The sequence below is a fragment of the Equus asinus genome, chromosome 14 (assembly GCF_041296235.1).
Source record: "Equus asinus isolate D_3611 breed Donkey chromosome 14, EquAss-T2T_v2, whole genome shotgun sequence".
Taxonomy (NCBI): domain Eukaryota; kingdom Metazoa; phylum Chordata; class Mammalia; order Perissodactyla; family Equidae; genus Equus; species Equus asinus.
In genome coordinates, this window is record NC_091803.1 from 23,849,721 (window position 1) to 23,863,396 (window position 13,676).

A 13,676-nucleotide genomic window follows, 5' to 3' on the forward strand; every position below is an offset into this window, starting at 1 on the left:
ATCTTTTGAACATATGGACTGATCTCTGTCCCTTTTATATTCGGATTCCCCTGGAGTACCATCACAAGATGACAGAAATGGTTTCAACATAACATTTATTGCACACTCAAAACTGCCAAGTTCTCAAAATACAAAGCTTAGCAACACAAAACTTCACCTTCAATGACTGCAGATATACCAACTGTATAAAAACAATTCTGTGGAAACATGTCGGAGAACAGTATTAGGTGAGGAGGGTTTTGAGACGGATGTTTCAGCCTAAGAAAAGCTTCAGAGGTGTGAAAATACGGTCTGCCTGAAAGCTGCATCTCATCTAGCCCTTAGTCATCATGCCTTCAGCTATCTTTTTACCTTTGCCTCCTTTATTTGTTTTTGCCACTCGTACTTGCAGCTTCAACTCTCTTGCCTCTAGTTCACCCATCTTTCTACCCACTACAACTTTTCTGGGGAGCATTTTAGCACAGCTACTTCAAAAGCATGAAAAATGCAACTGATCCAATAGTTTTATCCATAGGAATTTATACTAAGGAAACAGGGGTGCTTTCAAAACCTTAAGTTACTTAAGTGTTATTTATATTAGCATAAAAATTTTAAACTTAAATGCTTGACAATTGGAAACTACTGGATAAATTAAATTACATCCATTAGAAGAAATTATTAAACCAATAAATTTGTTTTTCAAGGAATATTTAATACAAGATAGTTACATGCTTATCTAACATGTATTTTTCATCACTAAAGCTAAAGCAAAACATTCTGTTCGTTGGATAAAAACAGCTTGCTTTATACGTGTACACTGCAGTGCAACTAAAAAAAAATCTGTAATTATTATTTCAGAACTTCAGAATCTGAATAGGTGCCAACGTTCTTTTTTTCATAAGGGAAAAAAAAAATCTTTGAAAGTCATTTGAAGCTTGGACAAACATTCCACAGCTATATTCTTAGGTTCGCTGTAGAGTCTTCATGATTCAGATGGTAGAAAGGAAACTTCAATTCAACCTTTTAGAGAAGACATTCCAGCTCGCATGATCTCATCAACTAGGAGAATGTTGGTGGCAATCACAGTGCTGGAAGGGGAAAAAAAAAGTCAGATGACTCAGATTTGAGATATGAATCCTAATTCAACTTAATTTCCAACTAAACTGTGCAAACTACATCCAATAAAGTTTCCCCTTTCCTCTCCATACAACAGAAGGCTAGGTTAGTTTCTATACTTTCAGTTGATTACACTTTTTATGTAACCAAAAAAGGTAACTAAAACATACCAAATTAAGAATATGACGATCCCCTAAAGATTATTTTAATTTTGGTTTTCCCAAACTTACCAGGAGTGAAGCAGCTGTTTCTTTACACAATAGTTATCCCATATGCCTACTTCTGCTGCTACCATTGGCTCACCTGAAAAGTAACCCAGTATTCTTAAAATCACATACAGCAGGTCATAAGATCACAATGCTGTCTAGAAGAACAGTATTTTGTGCTGCTTTGCTCATCACTGATCACTCTCATTTCCTCCAGTATTATCTATGAGAACCCAAAGTTCCTCAATTAGTCCAATTTTGTACAAACCATGACTCCTGTGCACAGTATCTTTGATGAGTGGCTAATCTCTACTTAGACCTTCCGTGATAGGAACGCTCTATTTGGTTACCCAATAGGTGAATCTCTCTCTCTGGACACACTATTAGAGGATAGCACTTGAACTAAATCTGGCCAAAACGGGCTTACCATTTCCCTCATTCCAGAAACCTTTTCTATTAACTTGAATGTAAATGATGCTGTTAACAACAGGTCTTACTCACACATACTGCATGGATGCATCTTAGTTCTCTCTCTCCCACTTTGTACTTGTATAATTTGTGGTGTTATACTGCTCTAAGACCGGGGCTTTAATAATTTCATTAGATTTGGTCCCCTATTCCAGCAAGTATTTGCTATCCTCAGTCTTTTTTCACCCATGAATATGATCACCTAATGTTATTTTATCAAAGTCCCTGATAAGAAACAGAGTAAAACAAGCCCAATACGAAACCCTTCAATATTAACCTGAACTACCTACCACAACTCAGCAACATCAACAAATCCAGTCTTTGAAATTATTCAAATGTCTACTCTATTCCCTTAATTACTACATCTAGTCATTCTATTTTTATTTCATATTTTAGAACCCAGAGTTCCCCAAGAGTGCTGGTAGCAAACTGCAAAGCAACTCTCCAAGATTCTTCCATCTCCAGTTTTGATTTTTCCTGGCTTTACCTCACATATATTATCTAGTTCTCCCCCGACAAACAGCTGCATTCTCTTACCTGTGTTCAAGTCCACACCCACAAGTTGACCTGATTCTGAATGTTCTGCTTGAACTTTAACTAGTGTTTCCTGAAGGTCAAAACCAGAGTTCTGAGCAAGAACCTAAAGCAAACAAATTTAATCCTTTAAAAGACAGGACCTAAGAACTGGGAGTCAAGTGTACAATAAATGAACAGTGTTCCCAATTAATAATTTAAAAACCCTTTACAAATGAAAACAGACCAGTATTTATGCTCATTTTAGAGAATAACATTTTACTAATCAACTCACTAATCCAGCCCAAGCCCAGCAATACACTGGTCATAAACTATAACCCCAAATGAGCATACAATAGGAAAGCATGATTTTGAACACAGTTTAACTAAAACAAATAAAAACAAAAAGCAATCTTGTACTCAAGTATAATCCCTATACCACAAATCCTCTTAAAATAGTTATCTCTTGCCATCTGAAACTTCCAGATATTCAAGTCTCCCTTCCAGAGGAACCAAAAACATTTGGATGATGAAAGATACCTGTTTTGGTGTTAGGGAGAACACTGATCAAACTTGTTTTTTCAAAATCCACATTATGAAAAAACCCACATTATCGAAAAGCTTTCATCAGCTGAATCATTTTAGTCTAGTTTAGAAAATCGACTGTTAAAGCCTGTATACCTTGGGAATAATGAGCAATGCATCAGCAAATGCTTGAACTCCAAGTTGGGCCCTGCCCTTTACACTTGGCTTGTATTTAATCAGGGCTTCTGCCATCGCCACTTCCACTGCACCAGCACCTGGAACTACACAGCCTATTGGGTGGGGAGAGAGAGATGCTAAGCTACAAAAAAACTGTAGAATCAATTAGGAGAAAACATATAAATTAAAACACACATGAAAAGCGACTAATTTCTTGAGAATTCAGTATAACCACAGCAATTTTAATATTACATTTAAAAGCAATACAAGCAACATATCAAATAGCAGAATGATTTAACTAGCACTTTTAAGTTCTTGCAAGCTTTTAGCACTAGTTCATTTATTTGTATCCACTTTTAATAATGATATGCTATAAAAAACATAGCATAACATCATAGTTATTTTAAAAGAAGACTTTACTTTTGCATGGTGTCTGGCTGTGTAAACTACTGATAAAAAAACACAGTATTCAGCCATGCCTTTTAGACTAACAAAAAGAACATAATTTAAATACAGTTAGGACCTTACCATCATCAATAGCATTTTTAACAGCCCTCAAGCCATCTCTTATTGCATCTTTGATTTGTGTGAGTGTGTGCTTATTTGGTCCTTTGACCAACAATGTGACAGAGCGAGGATTGTTACATTTCTCAATAAAGGTGAACTTCTCTTCTCCCTGTGAAGAGAGAATATTTTCAAAAGCAGAAAATGGTTGCACAAAGACTGAACAGAGGGGAGGAGCTTATGGAGGAATGATAAGTAGTGAATTAATAGAGAACACCACTGATGACATTAAAGCAAATTATTTCTTTTTTTAAAAACTAGTTTAAGCTGGTCAGTGTTCTTTTTGGAAGATCAGCCCTGAGCTAACATCTGTTGCCAATCTTCCTTTTTTTCCCTCCCCAAAGCTCCCCAGTAAATAGTTGTATATCCTAGTTGTAGGTCCTCCTAGTTCTTCTATGTGGGATGCTGCCTCAGCATGGCTTGATGAGGAGTGCTAGCTCCCTGCCCAGGATCCAAACTGGTGAACCCTGGGCTGCTGAAGCAGAGTGCAGGAACTTAACCACTTGGCCACAGGGCTGGCCCCCAAATTATTTCTTAAAAGAAACCACATATAAAAGAAATGTGATTCTTCCATCAATGGCTTATCATTAGTACACATAAACCACCAAAATGTATATAAACAAAGCAAAAATCTGATCCTGAGTTTGAATGAATTTTTACTCCTGAAAAATTCATTACCTAAAATCTGTTATTACCTTCAGAAAGAAAATACACTTACCAAGGTATACTCATAGACAAGTCCAGCATGTCCCAAACAATCAGGATTTAGGTCATCAAAAGAATTTAGAGCCACCCCACCACAAGCAAGAGTCAGCCTGCAATATTCAAGTGTTTTAAGGGAGATGTATAAGTGATTTTATTACTTAAACATTTAAAGAGAAGAATGTGGAATTTTTAGAAAGCAATCTTTCAGAATTACATATTATATTCTAAAAAGTATTTTAACTTAAGCCTTTCCATTCACTGCCAACCAACTGAAAACTGGTCTTTTCTCCCACTCTCCATTTAAACCACCCTCCCCAAGGCAGCAAATACTCCTGTGCTATGAAATCTAAAGGTAGACAAGGGCTCTTCATTGCGGTAGGCATTTGGGAAGAAGGTACTTCTCTGAAACCCCTTGATGCTCTCTCTTTGACACAGAAAAATATGTATAGGATATGTCATGGTTTCAAAATAAAACAAGTACACACCAATGTTCACACAGCATTACTGACAATAGCCAAAAGGCAGATATCCAAATAAATGGCCACTGACAGATACATGGATAAATAAGATGTGGTATATCCACACAATGGAATATTACTGGTCCTTAAAAAGGAATGAGATTCTGATACAAGCTACAATATGCATGAACTCTGAAAACATTATGCTAAGTGAAATAAACCAGACGTAAAAGAACAAATATTGTATGATTCCCTTACATGAGGTCCCAAATTCAGAGACAGAGTTACTGTTTAAGTGGTACAATTTTAGTTTGCAATGATGAAAAAGTTCTGGAAATGCAAAATGGTGATTCACGATACTGTGAACGTAACTTAACGCCACTGAATTGTACACTTTGATAAAATGATAAATTCTACATTATGTATACTTTATCACAAAAAAAGAAAAATGCAAAAATAAATAGAAGGGAAAAAGGAATAATCCCCATTAAGTTGCAAAATAAGTAAAATTTGCATCACTCAGATAATGTGCTAGCCATACCTTTCCATATTTCTTCTTTTAGCTCTGCGCAGAGCTACTATGCCTTCTTTTGCAAGAGCATCTAAGGAAAAGGGGTCAATTCCCTACAACAGTAACAAAAAATTAGTTTCAACATATTCCACTGTAAAAATAAAAAAGAGCTAACAGACTAGTTTATGAAGCCAAATTTTTCTCACCTTTTGATTAATAACAACAAATCCTTTATTTGAATCACCACAGACTTTCCTTTTCAGTTCTATTACTTTTTTAACTCTATCTTCAATGAATTTTCTTTCAGCTTTTACCAGTTTCTCTCTCTCTTCCGCACTCTTGTAAAAAAAGCTAGAATTCACTTCTCTATTTTAAAAAAATTACAGAAAGGGAGGGAAATGGTTATTTTTTAAATAGAAGATAAGCCAGTAGCCTCAGAAACTGGGTTAATCTTGAAATTTAATTTAACAAATAGTCACTGAACTCCAATCCTGACCCTGGTACATTTTCAAATTTCCTATAATTCTCTCAAACCCAACTGAGGTACTATCATCCTTAGAGTGGGGAAACAGTCTCACAAAAAAAGAGACTTGCCCAAAATAACCAGCTCCACCACTGGAGGGGCCAGAAACTCACGTTTTTTCATATTCTAATGACACATTACATGTGAGGATGTATGCATCTTCTACTCTTTTTCTCATATCAGGATGCCGTGCCCCGTGGTCCAAAACAAGACCTCTGATTAAGCTGTTGAAACACACAAAAAATTATATTGTTATTGATTTCCACACAGGGTGTAACATATGCTAGCAAATTAAAAACACTGAATTGAGACTATATTGATAATTTTCACATAATCAGCTTTATTTTTTCAGTTATTTGAATAAGATTTTGGGTGAAACTTCGATAGGTTCAATTGTGAAGAGGCAATGTTCCAGAAAATGACTAAAACAAGCCATTCGAACAAAAGTAACAACCCTAACTTGTATAGAATATTCTGCAGAGAAAGTTTCAACTGTAGGCTATCAAACTGTGATCATCTCCTTTAAAAATTGTTTTTAAACCAGGTCTCTGAAATAATACATATATTTTTAATTCCCCAACGGCCTCCCATTATGCTTCAGATCCAACAATTCAATAAATGCCAAATGAGGGGCTGGCTTGGTGACGCAGCGGTTAAGTTCCCATGTTCTGCTTCAGCGGCCCAGGGTTTGCCAGTTCAGATCCTGGGTCCGGACCTATGTATCAGGTGTCAAGCCATGGTGTGGCAGGCATCCCGCATATAAAGTAGAGGAAGACAGGCATGTTAGGTTAGCTGACGGCCAGTCTTTCCCAGCAAAAAAGAGGAAGATTGGCAGCAGATGTTAGCTCAGGGCTAATCTTCCTCAAAAAGAAAAAAGAAATGCCAAATGACTGATGTAGCTCACTTTTCAGAATCATTCTAACTATGAACACATCATACCACTAACTTCATTTCAAGGGGAAATATTACTGAGTAAATCAAATACCTAGGCAATATAGATTAATTCAAAGACCAAAAAATCAGCCGTAAGATATGTATTGTATCAAGCATCTATAAATATATAAACTTTGTATCTCCTAGCTTCTACCACCTACCTTGTATCAGTTTCAGATTTATGTTTCATCTCCATGATCTCAACCATGAAGAGGTCAATAGGTTCATCCTGTTTTTTAATGGCCAAAACGGAGTCCACTACAGCCTACAATAGGAGTATAACCATTAAATGCATTTAATTTGCAGAAGTTGAGACACTTATGTTGCTTCTTCTTCAGGTGAGTTTAAAGTAGACAGTTTCTTGACTTTAAAATCTCTGAATTGATCTAAGTTGTCTTCTATGAGCTAATGGAATAGATTATTTGTAAAAAGCTTAAATCATTTACATTTCTGAAATCTCAATTAGTAATTACCAAGAATCATGGACACCCCTATTATTTTATTAAAAAGATTGATAACAGAAAGCTTTTTAAATAATGAAACCTCCATTTTATAAACCTTTTCATGAAAGCTCTGATTATAAAGCTAAAGCTTTACAACCTGGTCAGGTATACTCTTATTTCATTTTCTCATTCTACTTTTTGGGTACACAGATCAGGTTATCACTGCCACAAAAATGAGCCTATTTATTTCACACAGTATGATACCGTAAAGACCCTAGATAGCACCCTATAACTAGAATTGCTAAGTATACTGATGTTTCTAACATCAGGGGTTTTCAGTATAGGTGTACCAGATACATTCCAAATTTAACACATACCTCTGTTAAGACATCAGCAAGTTCAGCATGAACTTTGGTACGTAGAGATGTTCTGGCCACGTCTATAAGTGTTTCCCTGTCCATCTCTTTGGTTACTTTGACTTGTTCCAAAAACTGAAGTGCCTTTTCCTTTGCAGCTTCAAATCCTTCTGTTATTATTCTGGGATGAAGACCCTATAACAAAGACACAATTAAAACCATGACTAACACTGCAGTTCTTTAATTAGATGCAACTATACTGCTTATAAAAAAGTAAATTTTTTTTTTTAAAGATTTTTTCCTTTTTCTCCCCAAAGCCCCCCAGTACATAGTTGTATATTCTTCATTGTGAGTCCTTCTAGTTGTGGCATGTGGGACGCTGCCTCAGCGTGGTTTGATGAGCAGTGCCATGTCCGCGCCCAGGACACGAACCAACGAAACACTGGGCCGCCCGCAGCGGAGCGCGCGAACCCAACCACTCGGCCACGGGGCCAGCCCCAAAAAAGTAAATTTTTGAAGGGATATTCCAGATCATTCATACCCTTTAATACAATTAAGTTAATATATATGTGCTGACTTTCTGAATACATTTAAAAGGATAAATAGTCCTTTCAACGCAGAGGAAAAGAACAGACATTGCTCTAGCACAGATTCAAAACCAAGGGAACTATAAAGCACGCTTGGGTGTTCACTGTGCAAACTACAAGGAGTAATACCAAAAAGCCACACCTATGTCATAACAACTTGCAGTCAATAGGACCAGTATATCCTTTCTATAGGTTATCTGAAATTAATTCACATCATTTACTAATAAAAAATAAACAGGGAGGCTAAGAGTCTGCTTTCTCTCTTCCCAGGAAATTCTTCCTGACGTCAGATTAATAATCACTGAGGTTCGCTTTAACCTAAGAACTACTCAAGGCTAAAAAAAGTTGTGGAATTCTTTTTTTGAGGAAGATTAGCCCTGAGCTAACATCTGCTGCCAATCCTCCTCTTTTTGCTGAGGAAGACTGGCTCTGAGCTAACATTCGTGCCCATCTTCCTCGACTTTACACATGGGACGCCTGCCACAGCATGGCTTGCCAAGCGATGCCATGTCTGCACCCGGGATCCAAACCAGCAAACCCCGGGCTGCCAAAGCAGAACGTGAGAACTTAACCGCTGTGCCACCGGGCTAGCCCTGGAATTCTTACTTAAGTTTTTGGTTGACTTTTTGCTTATAAATATGACTAGTCTTGAATATCCCATTTCTAGATCTTAATTATTAATTTACATTATAAACAGATATAAACCATACATGCAATACAACTTGATAAAAAAATCTTTCAGGCCAAGGAAGGTTCCTTAACTTGTCCATGATCACAATAAATTTGGGTCAGACCAAGATAAAGACTCTGGTTTCCATATTTAATACCTCCTGTTTGCTATATTCTACTATATGGCCTCAGTTACTATTAACAAATCAATTTCTATAAATAAAACAGGTTATTTCCTACACACAATAAATATCACAGAAACATGAGAGTCATGTATACTTCAGAAATGTAGAGATCAGCCTGTTTCAGCAGCTCTCCAATGATTAGAACATTGGAAGTGGTACCATCACCAGTTATGTCATCTTGGGCTGTTGCTACTTTGGCTATTAAGGAGGCTGTTGGGTGTTGAATTTGCTGAAAGTAAAAAGAGAAAAAAAATTACTTAAACAACTTAAAACGAAACAGTCCAAATATACCTTAAAATGTGTGAAGGGCCTCCTGAAGTGCTATCCATTTGTATAAATTGCCCAAATGTTCAGCTCCATATTACTTTAAAAACTTACCATTAGCTATTTTGCATATCAGTTTATGATGACCAAAACATCTTCATATATAAACTTACTTCTCAGATTATCTCTCCTTTACTGATGAGGAAATCTGAGCCTCAGCTATGGTTTACCCAAGGTGAGAGAGCTAACAAGTAATAGTAACAATTTCAAATCCATGCATGCCTCTTTATGACAAATCTAGGGCTCTTGTGAGAATAAACCAGGTATCTTCTGAAACAAAAGCCAAGCAGCCTCCACTATTACTTGGCACTGACCAAAAACAAATAAAATAAAAAACTGCCATCTTAGCAAAGACCACCAGTGGATACTAAATCATCACATGGAAGGGTTTCAGAACAGGATATGCAAATCTCCAACGTCACCCACAGATTCTTAATTACAAAGAATCCAATCAAGGCTCCTGCACTGCTTTTGGTTTTTATGTCTCCTTATTTTCCTCTAATCTAGAAGTTCCTCAGCCTTTTATGTCTTTGGGAACATTGACAGTTTTGAGAATCGAGGCCAGTCATCTTGCAGACTATCTCATTATCTAAAGTTGCTGATAGGACTAGGTTAGCCAGTCCTTCTGAAGATACTTACAAATGTCTGGATGTTAACGGCATTGTACAGTACTATCAAAATCCTAAATTTTATTCTGAACTCAAAACACAGGCAAGTCATTTTCCTTTCTTGAATTCGAACTGCTAGGTTTCAGGAACTTAGGGATAAGTAAAATGACCGCTCCTTTCAATAATCTTACATTCTTGATGACTGGGACTTTGAAACATGGCAAAGCAGAGTTTTATCTCCTTTCCAGTTGGAGGTGGAGAGATGAGACGTAACAGAGTATTGCTGTTTCAAAAAGTGAAAAGTATAACTATCCTCTCGCATATTGCCCACTTGATTATGTCAACTGCTCTTAGTTTTTTCAGATTTTATTATAATTAATTTTACTCATTACAATCCTTTAACCAAAGCCTTAAAGGGCAAGAGTAGGGTTTCAAAAGTAAGTCTATCAGACCCCAGGGTTCCTCACTGTATTATATTACCAGTACTGTTATTGATCACATTGCTTTTCTACTCCCTCCACTGTCTAAAAGACCACCTATTGCGAGCTGATACGATTTTCTCCCACCTTGAGAATGAACGTTAAAAACCTTCCGACAATTCAAAGGTACTACGGAAAATCGAGACATTTCTGACCTAGGATAGAAGCCTCTCACCATTTCATGAAGCAGCACATTGCCATCTTTAGTAAGCTTGATGTCTCCAGCACCAGAAACAAGCCTGTGCAATGGGCAGAAATGAATCAGAGTGACTTTTTCAACGGGAGATCAAATTAAGAGTCCCACAAAGATCGAGCTTCACCCAGATCCTAGAGAGTCTGGGCAGGTGGGGTTGGTTCTCTGCCCCCGGTAACAGGAACGGTGCAGCGCCCACCCCCTGCCTCCAGAGTAAGAGCCTGCTGAGCCCTCAGGGTCGCTAAGTCCCAGAGCGCGGGGGGAGCGCCGCGCACGCGGGCAGCTTTGTTCTCCGCGGAGACGGCATCGACAAGAGGAAACGACCCGGGCAGGAAACAGGTCCTACCCGGGAGGACGCCGGGAAGAAGGGCCGCCGCGGCGAGCGCAGAGGCGGCAGGCTCCAGGCCGCGGTCCCTGGCGCCAGGCCCGCGGCGGCGCAGGTACGCGGTGCCCCCGGCCCTCCCCGCCAGCCCCGCCTTACATCTTCATGGTGCCCTTAGGCCCCAAGTTGGTCCTCAGCACGTCCTGCAGCCCCCGGGCCGCGCTGATGTTGACCGCCAGCGCCGCCTGGGCTCGGGCAACCTCTGCCTTGGGGTTCAGAGTCTTCACGGCCGCCATGGCTGACCCCACAGAGGAAAAGGAGCAGAAGCAACGTGCGGAACGCCCAAAGCCGGCTCAGCGTGGCCAGGAGGCGCTATCCCCGTCTTCTGGAAAAGTCGGGCGCGCCTGGCCTGCCCCCAGCGTGCCCGCGCGCAGCCGCCATTGGGTCGCAGCACTGCCGGCGCAGCTGATTGGGTCGCGGCCTCACTGCTGACTGCGGCTCCGCCCCTCGCGCCCTGGCCGAGGCGCCATTGCGCACGGGAGGGGCGTGTTCACGGGAGAGAGGGCTCGGTCATAGGGGCTCGTCGTGACCGCGTGTTTCCGCCGGCCGGGGCCCCGGCTTTGCGGACTCGGGACTTGAAGGTGTAGGCGGCGCGCGGGCCGCTCTGCGCCAGGCAGGGCCTGTCGGCCGCGCGCGTCTGGGCGTGTCTGGAGGACCGGCGCCGTTTCCTGGAGGTCGCCGGCCGCGGGGAGTAGAGTGGGCTTCCTCGCTCCTGCTCTTGCGCCGTGTGCAGTGTTTCCCCCCCTTGCTGCTTTTTTCCCTGTCACCAGAGTTTTCTTGACAGTATGCCGTGTGCTTAACGATGTTGTAGGTGCTGCGGGGATTCAGAAGTGAATTTGATGAGGACCCTCGCCCAGTGTCCTAGGAGTTTTAAGCCTACGGCAGATGAAGAGATAACAATGCAAGGTAGAAAGTGCTAGATGCTTTTAGAAAGAGGCAGGATGGGTGCGATGGCATTTGAGAAGCAGCCCTTTGGGCTCAGGACAACTGTTGAGGCCTGAAGCCCTGAAAGCGGGCTTGAAAATTCAAACTTGATTGAGCAGTGGCTTCCGTCCTTTGAGGTGACTCCTTTTTAAGACAAAAAAATTTCGGAGGATGTCCACAATTGCTTGCTAGTATTTAGTGCCCCCCAAATACCAGGTATTTACTAACGCTTTGTATTTTGCTTTTATAGATAAAATTGTTTAGGATTTAAAAGGTGCCAAAGGGCATATGGTGAAAAGTAACTCTTCCTCCCTCTTCTAGTTCAACTTTTTCCATACAAGCACCGTTATCTTTAGATACTCTGAATTTCCCAGATGCTTTCTGAATTTATAAATAGAAGCACTTTCCCCCACACAAAATGGCAATTTAGGATACGCATTGTTGGGTGTACTATATCAATACCGATACGGATTCCTCATTCCTCTTAACAGCTGCATGATAATTTTTCTAAGAATGACGTAGTTAACCGGTCACCTACCAGCTGTTCCCAATCTTCTGGTATTCAGGCCGCGATGAATATCATGGAGAAAATTATAAAATTATTATAAATATATATGTTACTATAAGTATATATCTCTACACAAACTCCATAAATACATGTATCTACACAAACCCTCTTAAGTTGGTTTGTGAATTTGAGAATCGCAGAAACATCTATATGTTTAAGTGATAGCACTAAACAGTAGAAGGAGACTCATGATATGTTCTGCAGATGGTACTTGGTGTGCATGAAGATTTATTTAACTACTGTTGGACATGTATGGGGAGACATGAGCAGAGATGAAGACTGGAATTTCAGGCATCTGCCTGCAGGTAGGGAAAGGGGGAATGGAGACTTCCAGGCTCCTGAGGTGCAATGTTAAGGGGGCACCAAAAACTCAGTAGTTAACATCAATATTTTAGTAGAATATATACATATATTTTAAGATTGGCACCTGAGCTAACAACTGTTGCCAAACTTTTTTTTTTCCTGGTTTTTCTTCCCAAGTGCCCCCAGTACATAGTTGTATATTTTAGTCGTGGGTCCTTCTAGTTGTGGCATGTGGGACGCTGCCTCAGCGTGGCCTGACGAGCAGTGCCATGTCTGCGCCCAGGGTCCGAACCAGGGAAACCCTGAGCCACCGAAGCAGAGCGCAGAAACTTAACCACTTGGCCACGGGGGCGGCCCCTAATGGAATATTTCTTAAAAGTCAAAATTAATGCAAAAAGCCCACAGAGAACAAGTATTGGAATTTTAAATTATTAATCTCCAGTAGTATCCTACAAGGCCTTAGACAAAGTCTCAGCAAAACAGAAGGATCCATATGATCCTTGTAGAGGCAATCTATTTGTATATATCATTCTACTGGTTTTGCTTATCACACTTTTGAGCAAATTAATAGTTTTCATTATCTGATGCAAAATAGAGTAGCAAGGGAGTGTTGCCTATGTGCTAATGTATGTATAGAATGGAAGAACTTTAATATGTCTTTTGGAGAATTTCAAACAAAAGGTCAAATGTGGGAGCACATCCATTTCAGTCCATGATTGAAGAAATTGAGATGGCAGCAGGTGCTTAGCCATGTGATTCATCAGGGATTTCAATATAGAAGAAAATTTTAAGGAAAGAACTCTAATGAGGCAGAGTGGTGTATTAGAATTCTAGAGTCAAAAAATTTGAGTTTGAATTCTGATTTTGCAATGTTTACCAATATGTGACCTTGGATATTACTTAACATTTTTTTTTTGGAGATTAGCCCTGAGCTAACATCTGCTGCCAATCCTCCTCTTTTTGCTGAGGAAGACTGG

At 39.7% G+C, this 13,676-nt stretch overlaps 2 protein-coding genes and 2 non-coding genes across 6 annotated transcripts in view; 1 reads left to right on the forward strand and 3 right to left on the reverse strand.

Annotated features, from left to right (window-relative positions):
• Nucleotides 1-78: 78 nt before the first annotated feature.
• Nucleotides 79-11,638, reverse strand: CCT6A (chaperonin containing TCP1 subunit 6A). Its single transcript, XM_044746488.2, has 14 exons — nt 11,004-11,638; nt 10,505-10,568; nt 9,013-9,147; nt 7,499-7,672; nt 6,840-6,943; nt 5,859-5,969; nt 5,429-5,588; nt 5,253-5,335; nt 4,267-4,363; nt 3,513-3,660; nt 2,964-3,097; nt 2,307-2,409; nt 1,326-1,398; nt 79-1,067 (listed from the first exon to the last, which is right to left on the reverse strand). Exons 1-14 carry the CDS (start codon nt 11,138-11,140, stop codon nt 995-997), a joined length of 1,596 nt encoding a protein of 531 aa, XP_044602423.1. The 5' UTR covers nt 11,141-11,638; the 3' UTR covers nt 79-994.
• Nucleotides 3,327-3,463, reverse strand: LOC123277050 (small nucleolar RNA SNORA15). Its single transcript, XR_006513725.1, has one exon. It is a non-coding gene; the product is annotated as a small nucleolar RNA SNORA15 (small nucleolar RNA).
• LOC123277051 (small nucleolar RNA SNORA22) lies at nt 8,043-8,176 on the reverse strand. Its single transcript, XR_006513726.1, has one exon. It is a non-coding gene; the product is annotated as a small nucleolar RNA SNORA22 (small nucleolar RNA).
• Nucleotides 10,733-13,676, forward strand: part of PSPH (phosphoserine phosphatase) — a 45,912-nt gene continuing 42,968 nt past the window's right edge. The window contains exon 1 of one of the 3 annotated variants that reach the window (XM_070484517.1): nt 10,733-10,962. The gene's annotated coding sequence lies outside the window, so the exon portion shown is untranslated. The remainder of the gene's footprint in view (nt 10,963-13,676) is intronic. The other 2 variants (XM_070484521.1, XM_070484524.1) reach the window with 2 other exon arrangements.

Excerpts from the sequence above, each read along its gene's own strand:
- CCT6A (XM_044746488.2), bottom strand. The coding sequence starts at position 11,140 with ATGGCGGCCGTGAAGACTCTGAACCCCAAGGCAGAGGTTGCCCGAGCC. Across the intron at positions 5,970-6,839 it reads AAATCTGAAACTGATACAAG|CTTAATCAGAGGTCTTGTTT; the intron begins GTAGGTGGTAGA and ends GTGTTTCAACAG. Across the intron at positions 3,661-4,266 it reads TTGTCTATGAGTATACCTTG|GGAGAAGAGAAGTTCACCTT; the intron begins GTAAGTGTATTT and ends CTCTCTTCACAG.